Raw genomic sequence first — 17,101 nt, 5'->3', positions numbered from 1 at the left:
CAAGGTCTATGCAAGGTCACATCTAGTTAGTGAATTCTAATAACATCTCTACTAATGAAAGTTGTTAGTACTTATTTGGCCTGCTGTAATCCCATGATCTGGAGAACTGAAACTGGAATGTCAAACATTTGTGTGTCCAGAGTGGAATGCAAGAGGTCGTTGCTGCAATATTTCGATAACAATAACAAAAACAGGCCTGGTGTGAATGCTTTTGAGTATGTTTTATTCTGAAAGTGATTGTTCAAATTTATTAATGTTGAGATGCCTTGCAGGGCCTCTTCCAAAGGGGGCTCACGGTTTGGGCTGCAGGGATAAAGAAATGTAATCAGTGAAATTAAATGCTCTCTTCCTGGTTACATGTTTACTGTTCTAAACTTGCTTATCAATATTTCTTCTTAATTTTTTAAAAAATTTGCCAAGTGAAACTGCATCTACTACTAATGAAGAAGTGTAGAGCCCCTTGTAACTAAACATGCTACAGAAATAATAAAGTCTCCAGCTAGATCTAGTATCCAACTAGTATCCAACTTGATCTTCTGAGACACAGCCTGTTGCTCAGCTGATGTGCTTTAACATGAGAGTGAGAGCATGTACATAGAAGATCATTTATCTACCTTGCTCAATATTGTCTACTCCAGGTGTGCAGAACCTATACCCCTCCAGATGTCTTTGGGTCGCATCATCCCTGACCATAGGTCATGCTGGCTGGAGGTTGATGAACGTCCAAGCACACCTGGAGAGGCTCAAGTTCCTGCAGCCCCGGTCTCCTCTGACAGGCAGCCGCAACCCAGGGATCTCTGGTTGAGGCCTTCCCCATCATGCCCTCCCTGGTTGATTCTGTGAAGATGCTCAGGATTCAAACTGGGCACTTCTGCATGTGAAACCAGAGTTTTCTCCTGGGACATTGTCTTTCCCTAAGCCTACAAAGACCCTTATATGGAAGTGCTTCCTGAACAGCTGCTTGAAAAGGCAGATGTGTGGATGCCCCGGTCTGTCATTTCATCTGGTTGCCTTTTATGCATGTCTGGGGAAATGGCTCAGCCACACTTGATCCTGACCGCCACATTTGCACCCTTTTTCTCCAAAGACAAGTTGGCCACTTACAAAACCAGCCCTGGTGACACATCCAGTGACAAGGTGGCTGCAGTGCAGAATCTCTCGGACATGAAATATGGTCCGATGCTTCATTGAAACCACCTCCTGCAAAGAAACTGCAACCTAGGCAATCACTTAAAAGAGGAAGTGAAACTGAGTGTCACCACTCCAATGCTATATAAGTTGCACCGTTGGCCTGTATCGCAACAGAGGCTTCCACATTCTGCCCTGGTCTCATCTGTGGCAAGAGTCATGGATTCTGTTTCATTCCACAATTATATCTGTGACCTGGATCATAATAGCCTCCCAAGAGTGGTGAAGATCTGCTCTGGCGTCTACTTCCAAGGTGAGCCCCATCGCTTGCTTTTCTTTTGCCATAATCAGATTTCTGCTTCTAAGGAGAAGGGCAGTACCTGATGTAGAGGAGTTAACAGACTGTTAATCGATGTAGGGGCAGAGACTTGCAACCCAGAGCAATGGCAGCTGAGAGCAGTCGAGGCAAAGCTGATGAGCTGCAACTTACAACACAGGCTTCAATGGCCACAGTCTTGGGAGACTGAACGGCATGTGTCACGGTGAAAGAGTTGTGTGGATTCAGTCAGTCAGGGACTGGCCGCACCGTGAGAAACTGTGAGGGGGATTCCTCAGAATGCAGAAGCCAAGGTAGGGGAGGTGGCAGCCATCTCGGTCTTTCCTCCTGAGCGCTCAGGCTTCACCTTAATTAAATGCAGCACAAGTATTTGTGGGCAGGGGAATCCATGGGGTTTGAGGGAAGCAATATTTGTAGCCAATATTTTTCCCTCTGACCCTACCAAACTTTGGGCCTAAGGGAACAAGGGTGGGTGGTATTCCAGCGTAGATTCTGTTTAGGCTCGGGGTAAGAGAACATTTACCAAGCACACAGATAGACAGATAAACTTTATTGCGATCAAAGACCAGTTCCATTCAATAAATACATAGATTTTAAAAAGTGTGTTGACTGTTTTATGTATTTACTTTTTAAAATCTATGTATTTATTGAATGGAGCTGGTCTTTGGCCGCAATAAAGTTTATCTATCTATCTACCAAGCACACAACAAATCAGAAGCCATCGGTGTGCTACAGGGTTTATTCAAGTGAGACTCAGAGGGGAAATTCACTTGTGCATCATGAAATAAAGAGGAAACAAATTATCAGGTGCCTTGAAAGAATATTTATTTGGCCAGTGCATTTTGGAAATGATCATTTTCCTTCATCAGGGGCACTTGTCTTTCTTTCATATCTGAGGAAAAGAGTCCTTTCACTATCTTTTCCGCATAAAAATACTCTCTAGTTTGTGTCTGGGAAAACCTTGAGAGGATGTAAAATGAGAAGTGCCGGTGTTGGTGTTAGCTAGTAGAGCTTTGGGTAACAGGACAACCAGGACCAGAGCTCAAGACTGTGTGGTTCCTATGTTAGTAGGTGTTTTCTTTTTTTTCTCTTCCCAGCTGTTAACAGGAAGCAACAGGGTACCGCTGAGTGATACCCAAAATAGAGAACAGCACCAATAAACGGTCCGATGTAAAGCCTATGTAAAGAATGAAAATGCAGTTTGAAAAAGCTTGAATTGCATGCATCCTCTGAGTGTGCGTGCGTGCGTGTGTGCGTGCATGGGGAAGAGAGAGAGCAAGTCCTTCTCCTTTTCATCTTTCTGGTGGCTATAACATCTGTGTATGAATCAATGTTCAGGGATATCTGATTCAGACGTTGAATACAATATAAATAGAGAAGCAGCTGAGATAAGAGGATGTTTGGTTGGATACAGAGAGAGAAGAAAGAGTAGAATGAGGACCTGAGAGAGAATGTCCAAAATACCCCCCACCCACCCCAAGGTAGCATAGAATGTACTTTTGCTTTTTCCTGGGCAGTCTAAGGGACCCTGAGGATGATCAGCACACATGCGCGAAAAGGAAAATATGGGGCTCTTGCTGCAAAGGAGATGTCACTTGCTCCACAGCGGTCGAGAGGAAGCAAAGTTAAAGCAACAGTGGCCCTGTTTGGATCCTCACCAGGTGAACCTCCTCCTGCGCACGACGGCAGGTGCCCACCCAGGCACCCAGGGCATTGCCTGGTCAAGGTTGCCCATTTTCACACCCACGACACTGTGGAGGCCCAAGTTGTGCAAGTGTGACTACAAGTCATTTTTAAAGGGTGCAAAAATATTTGCACTTGTCGCGGGTGTAATTAAATAATAAACATCGCCGACCACAAACTGCCCCTCCAGGGTGTCCCTGTGCCCTTGAAAGAAGCCGCCACATTCTGGGAAAACGGAGATCAAAAACGCTGCTGTCAAAAGGGAGAGAAGAAAGATTGTGGGGTGGGAAGCCCTGAAGAGCGAAAGGGGCTTGTGATCATGTCCTGAGACAGTGGCCCCAAGGGCTGCTTGGGCACTTGCAGGACACCTGGGCTGGCAGTGGTCTGGGCAAGCTTGGCAGGAAGAACAAAGAGCTCTGGCCACCCTTGCCAGGCAAGGATGTCCCTTCCCTTCACCCACAATGGGCACCATCTCCTGGCTTTGGACAGAATGCTGCCCTGTCATGGATGAAGAAACCTGCAGAACAAGCCACTGGGTGGGAATTGGCCCTGGTTCATCTGACACAACAACCACGGTGTAATGTGAGCCCTGTCCTTGAACCCTTCAGGGCATTGTCTTTACATTGGCGTGGCACTGGGAAGGCTGAAGGCCGCAGCTGCCGCAGAATCCACAAAAGCCCTGTCTTAAGACTACCCGTTTTAAGCAGCAGCAACCTAATGCGAAGGAAAGCCTCCCTGGAGAAGAGCCTAATGCTGGGAACAATTGACGGCAAAAGAAGGAGGGGACGGCAGAGAATGAGGTGGCTGGATGGAGCCACTGAAGCAGTCGGTGTGAGCTTGGGTGGACTCCAGGGGATGGTGGAGGACAGGAAGGCCTGGAGGGATGTTGTCCATGGGGTTGCGATGGGTCGGACACGACTTCATGACTAACAACAACAAACATACCAGCTTCTTTCTACAACCTTGCAGTGTTCCTCATGGGGATGTCACGGCACTGTTTGGAAACATTGATATTAGATTTGGCAGAGTACAGTGCGAAACTAGAAAAAGAGTAGAAGTTCCCCATTACGTTTCATGAATAAGCTACTCCAAAGGTAGTATTTGATGCCATCACATGTAACAGTAAGAGGTCTCCAAGTTGTCCGTGAGGCACAGGAACTTTCCTGTGTCATAAAGTGTGTGTTGATCTTGTCATAGTGCTGTGAGAAGATGGAAGACACTGCTAAGAGAATTCAAAAAGAAACAATGGCAGTATCAATGAAGTACAGTTGATTCAACATCACAGATATAAAACGTAATAGCATAAATACTCCTTTGGCTCTTATTATTATACTATTTATTATTTAGACGCTTTATTGTGTAGACTTATGCATTCAGCTGTTGCTGTGATGTGCCCTCAAGCTGTCTCTGACTTGAGGGCACATCAAGTGGCAACTCTGTGAAACTCTCCCTCCAAAACGACAGCTGTTCTCAGCTCTTGTGAACTCGGGAGCTTCTTTGATGGAGCCAACCCATCTCAGAGCTGGTCCTCCCCTTTTTCTGCCTTCAAGATTCCTTAGCATGAATGTGAGTCTCAGTGAGTCTTCACTTCTCATGATGTGAGAAGGTACAACTGCTTCAGCTTCATCATTTTTGCTGCCAGCAAAAATGGAAAGTTCCAGCATGATTTGGTCTAGAACCCACTTATTCATTTGCAAAGCTCTCTCTCAGCACCATGTTTCAAAGACATCATTTTTTCTGTTAGTTTTCTTCACGGTCCAGCTTTCACACACCATACAGAGTGAATAGAAATACAATAGTGTGAATCATGGTTGCCTTGGTCTCCTGACATTTGATCATCCTCTTTAGTTCCTTCATTGCTGCCCTTCCAAGCCTCTTCCAATTTCTTAGCTGCAGTTTCCCTTCAAGCCAGAGTGTGTAAAGTCTTTCAAAATTTCAGTTTCTTCAATGCTGACCATCAAATTGTGTAATTCTTCTGTTGTCATGGTTTCTGTTTTTGCAATGTGCTTTTGCACTTCCTTCTTTCACTTTCATCAGGAGTCATTCCAAATCATTGCTGCTTTCTGCCAGTATCAGCAGCAAATTTTAAATTCCTGCTGCATCTTCCACCAGTTGTCACTCTTTTGCCTGATCCTAATCCAACTTTCCTTATGTTATAGTCTGCATACAAATTGAAGAGAGAGGGAGATGAAACGGATCCTTGTCTGATGCTTTCACCTATGAGAAACCTGTCTCTTTCTTTGCATTTTGTCTTCTTATCCATCATACAGGTTCCCATCAGGACAATCAAGAGCTGTTGCATCATCTTTTCCTTCAGGACCATCCATAGCTTCTTGTGATCCACACAGGCAAAATCTTTGCTGCAGTCTTGCCACTAATCGTCAGTTCTTTGGTGCACTAGTCAAATAGCATGTTTGTGCTACAGTCTCAAGTGCTTCTTCCTTTCCAGAATCAGGCTTGAATCTCAGACAATTCTTGCTCCTTTTAGGGTCAAATTACTCATTGCAGCACCTTGAGCATTATCTTGATTGCATGGGAAATTAGTTCTCTACCTGCTGCACTCCTTACATCTCTTTTCTTGGGGAGTGAAATGAAGGGAAAGCGAACCTTTCCAGGCCATTGGCCATTGTTTTGTTTTCCATAGCTGTTGGTGTAGTCTTGTCAGGATTTCATTCTAACCAATTCACTCTCTGCCACTTGGAATAGTGCTATGCGATCTACTCCAGGTATTTTATTCCTTCCAGGTGCTTTCAGAGTAATATTCACTCTAATATTGCAGGTTCTTCCTCACAGGACTCCTCTTCAAAGACGTCTATTATCCTTTCATATATTCTCTACTGTTCCTCCATATATTATTTCAACTTCCTCTTTCTCTTTCCAGTCAGATTGCATGTTCCCTTGTTGGTCTTTCAGCATTCTTAATCTAGGTTTGAATTTCCCCTTGATTTCTTCAGCCTTCCGGAAGAGGCCTCCTGTTTTTCTTACTCTGTTGTTCACGTCTATTTATTTGCACTGGTAATTGTAATATTCCTTTTTGTCTCTGTGCGATAGTTGCTGAAAAGTGTCATTCAGGATTCTGATCCTGTTTCTGTCATCTTTTTTGTTTTTGCTTCCTGCCAGTCCTCTGCAATTGTGTCGCTTCTGCCATCCATCTAGGATTTCCCCCCTTTTTGGTCTTTTTGCATTTTTCCCTAATAGTGTTTTTGAATTCAACCCACAGTTTTCTTGGACAAGTAATGCCAATCTGTTCTTTATGTGGACCGCAAATTCCTCAGTAATGTTATTTATATTGTGTTTTTGCACTGCACTTCAGTTAAGGATCTTTTTCAGCTTTCCTTTGATTTGTGATATTAAATTTTAAAATTGAGCATCTCGTGATGTCCATGTGTACAGTTGTCTGATCAACTGCCTGAAGTATGTGTGTGTGATAAACACATAGTTAGCTTCACAGAATTCCATAGGTCATTCATTTCGGACCCAGGTCAAAACCTTCCCCAACATTGGATTCTGCTTTCTTTCCTACTTTTGCATTCTAGACACTCAGGATTATCAGCATGTCTTGTTACGGTGCATTATCAATTTCCTCTTGGGCTCATGTATAACATTTTCAGATTTCTTCTTTGTCATCTGTTGCTGGAGCATAGGTTTGAATTATGGTTATATTGACAGATTTCCCACAAAGGGATTGATATTATTTGGTCAGACTTTGCATTACAGCCCCCCATTTTGCCTCAATCTTAGAGCCACTCCATTTCTTCTGTGTCTGTCCTTTCCAGAGTAAAGCACTTGTGACTGTTTGACTGAAAATGTCCCATTCCCATCCACTTTAGCCCACTCACAGCAAGTCCTTCAATGGTCAGAAGTTCTGCTTCTTGCTTAACTTTCCCTTCAGTCACTAGACTTCCTTTCTGCTTTGAGCTACCTATTCCTGCTTGTCCTACACTCTTCCCTAGCGGTTGGTTGAGTGTCTTTCAGTCCGGGGATCTCATCCTCAATGACACTACCTCCTGTTTCATTTTGGATTGTTTCATTATAGGGTTTGCAAGGGAAGAACATTCCTTGTAATGTACAAAAGGTGGTTTAGCATTGCCAGCTTCTGCTTTCAGTACTAACCAGAATAAGCTTGAGCTTCACTGCCGTTGTCTGTAAAAGATCCTCTGTCAGTGTTTTCTTCAGCTACTGCTGCCGCATAGTAGCTATGCTCCAGGAGGTTCTCTGCCCCCATCACTTTATAGAAATCTGTTATCTTCTGCTGATATATATGTCCCAGTCAAAAAAAAATCCCAGACAAAACCCCCTTTTTGACAGCTGCCAAAACTCCTACTGTGTTTCCCTGAAAATAAGACTGGGTCTTATATTAATTTTTGCTCCAAAAGACGCAGTAGGGCTTATTTTCAGCTGCTGTCTTATTTTTTCATGTACAAATATCTACATTTATTCAAATACATTCACATCATTTTCTTCTGGAACATTGTCATAACTCTCCAAACCGCAAATTGTGTTTCAACAGATGTACTAAATGCATCTGTCTGGCTGACAGTCTTAACTGGGGTTTATTTTTGGGGTAGGGCTTATATTACGAGCATCCTGAAATATCATGCTAGGGCTTATTTTCCGGTTAGGTCTTATTTTTGGGGAAACAGGGCAGAAGAAGGTCTGTGTGTGTGTGTGCATGTGTGCACACTTGCTTTGCACTTTGCAGACCAGAAGCACTTCGGCATTGCCCCAGCCAAGGCTTTCAAACACAACAGTTATGCTAATGTAAAGTTTTGCAGCTGTGCAGCTGCAGCCAAAATTAAAAACAAGCAAAAATGTAAACACGGACACATTATTTTTAGAAGAAAGTTTCTTCCAGTAAAACAACCCCCAGAGCAGCTCATGGTTCCTCAGGGTGGCTTGTTTGGAAAATGCAAGCCATCATGGGTCACCCAGATTGGGTTCACATGCCATGAAAACCAACCATAGTTCACTTTTATTCAGATGCTGATAAAAATCTCAACTTTCTGCAGGATCCGTTTATGAACTCTGGGGCAATGAATGCTGCTTATCCACAGGAGATCTGATGAAAATTGTGGATGTCCAGCTCCAGAATGTCATCTGCCAGAATGTGGAGGGTGAAGACCGTTTTGAGCTTCCGCCAGATTTCAAAGGTATGCATGCATCCTGCACCATTGTTCCAGGGCAAGTTGAGATACAGCGTGCATTTTGCATACAGAAGGGCTCGGGTTCAGTCCCTGGAGGGGACGTTCAAAGTCCTCCTCTCTTTCAGGCCCTGGAGAGCCACTGCCCATCAGAGTGCAGTCCTTGCCTAGATGGACTAAGGATCTAGCTGTTAGACCTAAGCCAGCTTCCGACACATGGCAACTGATGTGAGGCTGATACAAATGCAAGCTCTGAAGCTCCTAACTCAATCCTCAGCGCTGCTGTCTTTCAGGATCTAGCCCTGCTGACTGGGGAGGGACGCTGCCTGGGGACAGCAGTGATATAGTGTGTGGCTTATATACTGACACTTTATTGCTGTGGCTGTATATACCCTGTTTCCTCGAAAATAAGACCTAACCGGAAAATAAGCCCTAGCATGATTTTTCAGGATGCTTGCAATGTAAGCCCTACCCCAAAAATAAGCCCCAGTTAAGATCATCAGCCAGACGGATGCATTTAGTACATCCGTTGCAACACAATTTGGGGTTTGGAGAGTTATCACGATGCTCCAGAAGAAGATGACATGACTGTATTTGAATAAATGTAGATTGTTGTACATGAACAAATAAGACATCACCTGAAAATAAGCCCTATTGCATCTTTTGGAGCAAAAATTAATATAAGACCTGGTCTTATTTTCAGGGAAATACGGTATTAACACATTACTATTTCTATTCTGCCTGTTCCCAGTACTGGGACCTTTTCTGAGCAAGGAAGCAGATTGTTTGTGCCCTTCCTACGCAAACATATGTGCTGCGCTCACAATCCATTCCCTGTTCCCTCTTTACTTAGCTGTGACCCCTGCAATAAATGGGCTTGGGGCAATGAATTGTCCCAACAGTCTGTCGTTCCATGATATAATGTAAATTGATGTAGAGATGGGAACAGCTTTGTTGATCCGGACCCAGCAATGAAAATAACAGGGTGAACTTTGATAGGGATCAGTTACACACCTTGGGAAAAGAAACGAAATGGATTGCTACAAGGTGGAGAATCCTTGGCTCAGCAATACTGCAAGTGAGAAGGATCTTGGGATCGTTGTAGCTCACAAGCTAAATAGGAGCCAACAATGTGATATGGCTGCAAGAAGGGCAGATGCTATTTTATGCCACATTAATAGAAGTGGCGGCACAATAGAAGTCCGAATCATGTGAAGCCATTGCTATAGCAATGGCTGAGCTTCATCTGCAGTGCTGTGTCTACTTCTGGGGACTACGGCTGAAGAAAGATGCAGACAAGCTGGAAAAGGCTCAGAGGAGGGCTAGAGGGATGACCCCAGGACTGGAAGCAAAGCCCTGTGAGGGGAGATGGAAAGAGCTGGGCCTGTGCAGCCCAAGGGGAGATAGGATAGCTCCTACCTCTTCAAGGGCTTGACCTGAGGAGAGCCAGGATCTTCTCCCAGTCATCCCGGAGCAGAGCGCAGGACACAGAATAATGGGCTCAAGTTGCAGACAGCCAGACTCTGGCTGAACATCAGGAAAAACCTCCTGGCTGTTAGAGCAATGCAATAATGGAACCAGTTCCCCAGGGAGGCCACGGGCTCCCTCACGCCAGAGACATTCGGGATGCGGCTGGGCAGCCATCCGTCCCGCGTGCTTTCGCCTGAAGTCCTGCATCGAGCAGAAGGTGCACCTGGTGCTCTTCCTGGCCCCTTCCTACTCTATGATTCTATGACTCCAGGGGTTTTGGCCTGCAAGGCCCAGTTCTCCCCATTCTCTAAGCTGCTTAGAGATACAGTCCAAAATACCTGCAAGCCCATGAGTGGCCCAGCCCTGGTTTAAAGTACCGGGAATCAGGAACCCTGTGTGATCTGTGCACCTCAACCAGAGATCTGTTCCCAGGCTGTCTCCTGCCTAGCCCTTCAAATTCAGAAGACTTGAGGAAGATCCAGCTGCCGAGACCTGTCAGCCATCCTGTGGGCATAGCGACTTTGCCAGATCCGGCAAGTCCTCCTGGATCTCTTAACCTGTATCGATGGATCAATCTTGCAGCAACATGATCTGCATGCGGTCCTGCTCAGTGCAGTACAAAGCCAGTCCTAGGTCCAAAGGTGCCCCATTTGAAGCAAGGGAAGGGGAAAGGGGGGCAAATGAGCCTTATTTATTTACTTATATTGCGATTTATATCCTGCCTTTTTCCTACAAAGGGCTCAAGGCAGCTTACAGCATCTCTCCTCCTCCATCTTATCCCCACAACAACAACCCTGTGAGTCCCCCAGCCCCTTCTTAACACAGGCAAAGAGCAGATCCTGTTATCTGCTTTCTAAGCAATTGTTATCTGTGTAATTTACTCGATAGTGTTTTGTTATGGTTTACATTGTTTGGGTTTGTTAGCACCTCTCTGTTGCTTTTTGTTTTGCATTTTGGTGTTTTATTTGTAAACCACCCTGCAAGAGTGGCACTATCTTTTCCAAAACCAAAGTAAGTCCTCTGGCCTTGAAAATTCCTCAGGTCTTTTTCAACTCTGCTCAGAACCACCATGTGCAAAACAGAGGAAAACTTTTCTTCCAAGGCATCCTTCTTCCAAGGACAGGCTTCAACAAAAACTCTACACTATGAATGAAATTTTGCAATCGGCAACCATGCGGCGGAAGAGGCTGAAATGTGCTGAGCTTGGCAGGAGTCAGTTCCAGCTCTGTCCCCTCTACAAGGTGAAAGTAATAATGCATTGTAAGTATGCAGGTCAAACTGGGCTTTTCAAGCTGCAGAAGAGTTTATGGAGGAAAGGCCAAGGGTGACTTGGCCCTTTTAGAGGCTGCTTTTCCATCCCCTACAGCTCAATTCACACGCACACCACCCCCCTCAGACTTGTTTACTGGTTCTCTTTTTTCACAACCCCTTGTGTACTTCGCATATCCTAGAGCTGTTTTTATCTAGCCTTTCACACCATCCTCCAGGCAGCTTCCTGCCTTGCAGGTTGCAGATACACATGCAAAACTAGCTGCTGTTTGTGGACAAAAATACTCAAGATGCTGCTCTTTATCTTTTTAAAGCTCTAAGAAACTGGGAACCCGTCACCTGCCCCCATTCCTGCCTTTGGTGTCTTCACCTACTCCACTGAGGCCCTCCCCCAAATTCCTCCCTTAGCAGAAGCCTGCTATTCCAGCCTAAGCAAGAAGGGTTTTCTGAGCCATAAGGCGCTGTAGTTCGAAAGCCCTCCATATGCATCCACCTGGCACCTTCTGTACAATCTTTCCGGTGTCAGGTGAAGTTGCTTTTCTTTACCTGGGTATTAGCAGAGTCTGTCTGCCTTCTATTTTTTAAAAATGCTGCCTTTTATTATTTTTACAGTTTAAAGTTAAAATATTTGCTATATTTATTTAAACAATGCTGATACCTGAGGCTTTGTTCTGTACCACCCTTAGATGGAGTACCCTCCTGCCCATGTTCCCCAGCAACTAGTACTGCCTATTATCCTAGAGGTAGCATATGACCATCAGGACTTACAACCACAGATAGCTTTTTCCTCCATCCATTTGTCCAGTTCCCTTTTAAAGCCATCTAAATTCATGGAGAGCCAGTGTGGTGCAGTGGTGAAGAGCGAGGGACTGGGACTCAGACGACCTGGGTTCTAGTCCCCGCTCAGCCATGGAGCCAACTGGGCGACTTTGGGCCAGTCACAGACTCTCAGCCCATCCTACCTTGCAGGGTGGTTGTTGTGGGGATAAGATGGAGGAGGAGATGTAAGCTGCCTTGAGCCCTTTGTAGGAAAAAGGCAGGATATAAATCGGAAAATAAATAAAAATAAATCCATGGCCATCGCTGCATCTTGTGCAAGTCAATTCCATAGTTCAGCTTCACACAGCCGAACAATATTCCTTTTATGCCTCCTGAATCTTCCATCAGCTGGCTTAATGGAATGACACTGAGTTCTAGTATTATGTTGACAGGAGAAGAACATTTCCCTGTCCTCTTTCTCTATACCATGCGTAATTTTGTGCACCTTTTTGTTCCTTACGCAAACAATCCCAGGTGTTGCTGCGTATTGATCGTTTTAGTGGCCCTTCTCTGCACTTCTCCCAGCTACGCCACTTCCCTTTCTTAGATTCAGTTCCCAGAACAGAACAGATTCCTGAGTGTGGTTGTATAGATTTGCATAATGTTGTTATCCAGTCTTCTGTTGCACCCCGCCCTTGCAAAAAAGAGGAACTGTGCCATCAAAGAAGACAGAGAGGAGGTTGATGTCCAGAAGGTCATGTGCTAACCTGCGTATAGGTGCACAGTTAGAAATTTGCATTATTATTTAAACAGAATGCAATATTATTTATTTATTTATTTATTTAAAACATTTATACTCTGTCCCTTATGCATGGCATCTCAGGACGGCTCCCAATCAATAAAATTAAATACATTCATACGTCTCCCATTTCAGCAGCTTAGAAAGAACACAGACACAATTCATACAATGATTCCCAAATAATTAACCATTGACTGCCTTTGCATCACTCCTGAAATCTTCTTGAGACAGCGAGACCTTACTCTGCCTAGAAGGCACCGGACAGACATCGCTAGGGTTGAAGAGAAGTCATAAATACGGGCACCAATGGAAAATCAATCAATCAATCAAATCAACCACCTTCCAACTCCGTCTCCCATTTTTCTGGAGAGGACACTTCTGCATATTCATGTTCATAGGCATCTTAGGGTGGCCATGTGTCTTCTACAACAAAGAACAGTCCTCTGTTGGAAAAGGTGCTGAAAGAAGAAGGATGATCCTTGGAAGTATATCCAGTTTCTGTTTAAAGATAATAAACCGTAAGAATTTTCCCTGTCCACAGTTTAGATTTGAGATGGACACACAGTGAGATGGACTGCATTTCTAGTTAAAATAAATAGTTATTTCTAAATCTGAATATGTACATATAAATTAGCACTTGCAATTAATATCATCACTCACTTTTTATTTATTTATTTATTAAAACTTTTCTATGCCGCCCCATTCGCTGAAGCCTCGGGGCGGCTCACAACATGAAGTAAAATACAAAAATAACAATATAAAAATAACAATATAAAATAAATAACAATATAAAATAAGTCACCCTGGCCAGATAAAATAAGCAAATACTGTTAACAATTAAAATGATGCTTAAATAAAAAGGTCTTCGCCTGGCGCCGAAAAACAAATAACGACGGCACCAGGCGGACCTCTCTGGGGAGCACATTCCATAGATTGGGCGCCACCGCAGAGAAAGCCCTCCTCTGAGTACTTACCCTCCTAATTTCTTTCACGGAGGGTTCCCGGAGAAGGGCCTCTTCTGCAGATCTCAAGGGCCGGGCGGGCATATATGGATGTAAGCGCTCCTTCAGGTAACCAGGACCCAAGCCGTTTAGGGCTTTATAGGTCATCACCAACACCTTGAATTGGGCCCGGACTTCAATGGGAAGCCAGTGAAGCTGACGGAGGACTGGAGTCATGTGAGCATAACGCCCAGTCCCTGTCAGCAGCCTGGCAGCTCTATTCTGAACCAACTGAAGTATCCGGACCGTCTTCAAGGGTAGCCCCACGTAAAGCGCGTTACAGAAGTCAAGGCGGGAAGTCACCAGCGCGTGTGTCACTGTCGCCAGGCAGTCGTACTTTTTGCTGATGTGCTTCCTCTCTTTTATTTTGGCAAATTGTGACTGGTTGACTTTATCTTCTATGGCGTTATTGCCCTTCTCCCTCTAGTTCGAAATGATGTTGTGAAAATTGACTCAGCGCTGGATGTCGAAGTGGTGGACGTCACTGAAGAATCACAAAACGTTCATTTCATTAAGCCTCTGATGCTGAGTGAGATCCTGGAGATGGAGAGTTTGCTGCCAATGGAGGCCGAGCTCCTTGAGGGCCCTAAGGGGCTTCCAGTCTTCCAAAGCAGCTGGGCTTCCTACCTCCGGAAGGGCTGCCGGATTCACATCCACCGCAAGACGGCATCACGAAAGATCCTGGCCTCATCCAGTAAAGGAAAGTCGGGGACCTGCCACTTCCTCATCTCCAGCCATTGCAAGGGCCTCTTCCGCCGACGCCCACGCAAATTCTCCTCCACTTCAGAATTGGCCCTCAGCTTGGCCACAGGCAAGACACTGCAGGTGGTGGTCACCAGGGACTATGAGAACGGGGATGGAGAGTTTCCTCTGTTCAGTGTGGGGGACCGGCTAGAGGTGCTGAGCCTGGAGAGAGCCGGCGATCTTTCGGCCAGGGACGTGCTCGTGTGCTGGAGAGACAACGGAGACGAAGACAAGGAGCAGATCTGTGTGCCGCTCTTCTTGGATGCTGGCTTTGTGGAGGACGTCCGTGACAGTAGAAGATACAGCCTGGATGAGGCAATAGAAGATTTCCAACTGCCTTGTGAGGTCAAAGTGATGGCCAGTGACTGTGTACCTAACCTTCTCAGCAGCTGCTCAGTGCTGACCTTGGAGGCCCAGGTCCATGCACCGTTTCTGACGGCGAGCCTGGCTGAGGAGCCTCATCTCGCCTTTGAGATCCCTCCCCGCTGGATGGACATGTCTGTCTTCCTCACCATGAACCCAATGAAGCCAGCACCTTGTAGCAGCATCCCGAGTGTAGAAGAGCTGACGGAGGCCTTTTATTATAATTTGCTAAAGGAGCTGCCCAGCAATACCCCAGCACCACCAAGACCTCCAAAGCGAGGGGAGTCCAGACTCAACAAGTGTCCCCAGAAAACCCCGGAAGGAAAGAGTTCAGCAGAAGTCTTTAAGGTATCAGGCCACAGAAATGGGGAAGAAGTGGAGCAATAAATAGGCATAATGTAGAGTAACAATAGGGAAGCAGCAATATATGGGTTGTAATGGGTGTTCCTCCCATTGGTTCTTGCACTTGGGCCCTTAGAGACTGTCGGGCTTGTATGGCTAGTGGTCCAGAGGGTGGGGTAGAATCCAACATAATCTGGAAAACCTGGAATGCAAGATTTTAAATCTTCTGATGGACTTCAAAAGATGCTCCAGACTGTTCAAATGCCATGTTTCTAAACAAACATTTTTCATTTTAAAATTGATATTTCCTTAGAAATGGATGGATGGTGAGCATCTTAAAGGAGGCATTTCTCCCTCTGTTTCCTTCAGCACCCCCTTCTTTCTAGGCTTTTGGGCAGTGGTGGTGCCTCTTCTCCCCACCCCTTAAGGAGAGGGTGTTGGCTGGCAGGTACAAACAACAGCAAGGAAAAATAACATTGGCCTAGCAAGCAGATACAGTTATGGCGGCCGCCATTTTAATTCCCTCACATGGTGTTGCTCTGAGATGACACTATGCTTGGGCATCAGAAGCAGGGAATTAAAATGGCAGATGCCACCCACAGCCTTCTGAGCTCCATCAGTGAAGGGGGCCCCAGGAGCTGCAGATTACATTTTGGATTGGCAGGCTACCGTTGGAAACCCACATTCCATGTTGTTGCTTGGAGGAGAATAAAAGATGCTCATTAAAGGCTGTGGCTGGCCTTTATTTAAGGTGGAACGTTATCCCAGAGGTGGGCCTGCAGTGTCCCTTTCCCATTTGCTTCAACCATTGAACGCTTTTTCAAAGAGTGAGGTTGATACCCGTGTCATTACTTTGATACACATGATGCACAATTTGAATACCCTGATGAAATCTTGTCCTGTGAGGTGTGTCTGGTCTGTAGATGGTCCTACTAATTACCTTCTGTTTCAGGAATGTTTCCAAGTAGTTGATGTTGCTTATGACTGGTTCGAGATTCTTTTGTAGGTCAGAAGTGCCCATGTGGGTAAGCAGCGTAGAATGGTGAGAGTTACATTTCAGGGATATATGGCTAAATTTGGTTTGGTTGCTGCTTGCATATTTTTGAATGCTCATTTTCGTTGTACACTACAAAAACAACCAAATTGCAGCATTAGAGAAGAAAGGCAGGAAAGGATGAGACATTGCCCCTTGATGAAAGGAGCTTCACATTTATTTCGGGTATTCATCATAATTGCTTTTGGTTAGATTATTAGATTTTTCTACATTGTCAGACTGTCTCATGACTATTATAAGAATGGAATTTTCAGAACTGAAGTTGTGGTTTCAAAACTTAAGCTGTGGTTTTCAGAGTCTCTCAAACTTCCTGGTCTCTGTGGCTTAAAGATGTTTCTTAGTCACAGGAAAAAAAGAACTATCAGCTGTACAGGATGGTATAACATGGTGTTCTGCAACAGCAGGGGATTGGACCCGGTGGCCTTCATGGCGCCGTCCAACTCTACTATTCCATGATTCTGTGATTCTAAATGGAGCAAGGAAGGGGATCCTGGACTGTGATGTGCTGAGGACAGAGCACCCCTTCATAGAAACAGAGCGAGTCAGAAGGGACCTCCCGGGCCATCTAGTCTGACCTCTGGCACCAGCCGGCTCCGCTCATGACATGCTCACCATGAGCATGTTCATCCTATCTTTGAACACCCTCACCGATGGGGCCTCAACCACCTCCCGTGGAAGCCCATTCCACACCCTCGGGGTCCTGACTGTCAGGAAGTGCTTCCTGGCATCCAAATGGAACCTTGGCTCCCTGAGCCTTGCTCTGTTGGAGCGCGTCCTGCCTTCCTCTGCAGGGGAGAACAGGGCTCTACCCATCTCCGTGTGACATCCCCTCACATACCTGTTCATGGCCCGGTTCTCCCTTCCCTGCTGTTGTCAAACAGATTTCTCTCCAAGAGAGTGGGCCCACCCTCCTCACTCCTGCTTGGACAAAACATGCCCTGGTGCATGGCCGCCCCCCCAGCTCAGCACCCGCAAAAGCATCTTTCTCCCGAATGCAGGAGGGCAGCTTGC

General features: G+C 45.5%; 1 protein-coding gene across 1 annotated transcript in view; it reads left to right on the top strand.

Annotated features, from left to right (window-relative positions):
* The first annotated feature begins 1,314 nt into the window (after window positions 1–1,314).
* Window positions 1,315–17,101, top strand: part of THEMIS2 (thymocyte selection associated family member 2) — an 18,931-nt gene continuing 3,144 nt past the window's right edge. The window contains exons 1-4 of the mRNA XM_044434953.1: window positions 1,315–1,441; window positions 8,158–8,298; window positions 10,801–11,019; window positions 14,015–15,042. Of these exons, the coding sequence (XP_044290888.1) occupies window positions 1,348–1,441; window positions 8,158–8,298; window positions 10,801–11,019; window positions 14,015–15,042 (1,482 nt within the window). The 5' untranslated portion in view covers window positions 1,315–1,347. The remainder of the gene's footprint in view (window positions 1,442–8,157; window positions 8,299–10,800; window positions 11,020–14,014; window positions 15,043–17,101) is intronic.

The sequence above is a fragment of the Varanus komodoensis genome, unplaced genomic scaffold (genome assembly GCF_004798865.1).
Source record: "Varanus komodoensis strain SLA01 unplaced genomic scaffold, ASM479886v1 scaffold29_1, whole genome shotgun sequence".
Classification (NCBI taxonomy): Eukaryota; Metazoa; Chordata; class Lepidosauria; order Squamata; family Varanidae; genus Varanus; species Varanus komodoensis.
Note: the sequence above shows the minus strand (reverse complement) of the source record. Positions and strands in the feature narration are given on the sequence as shown.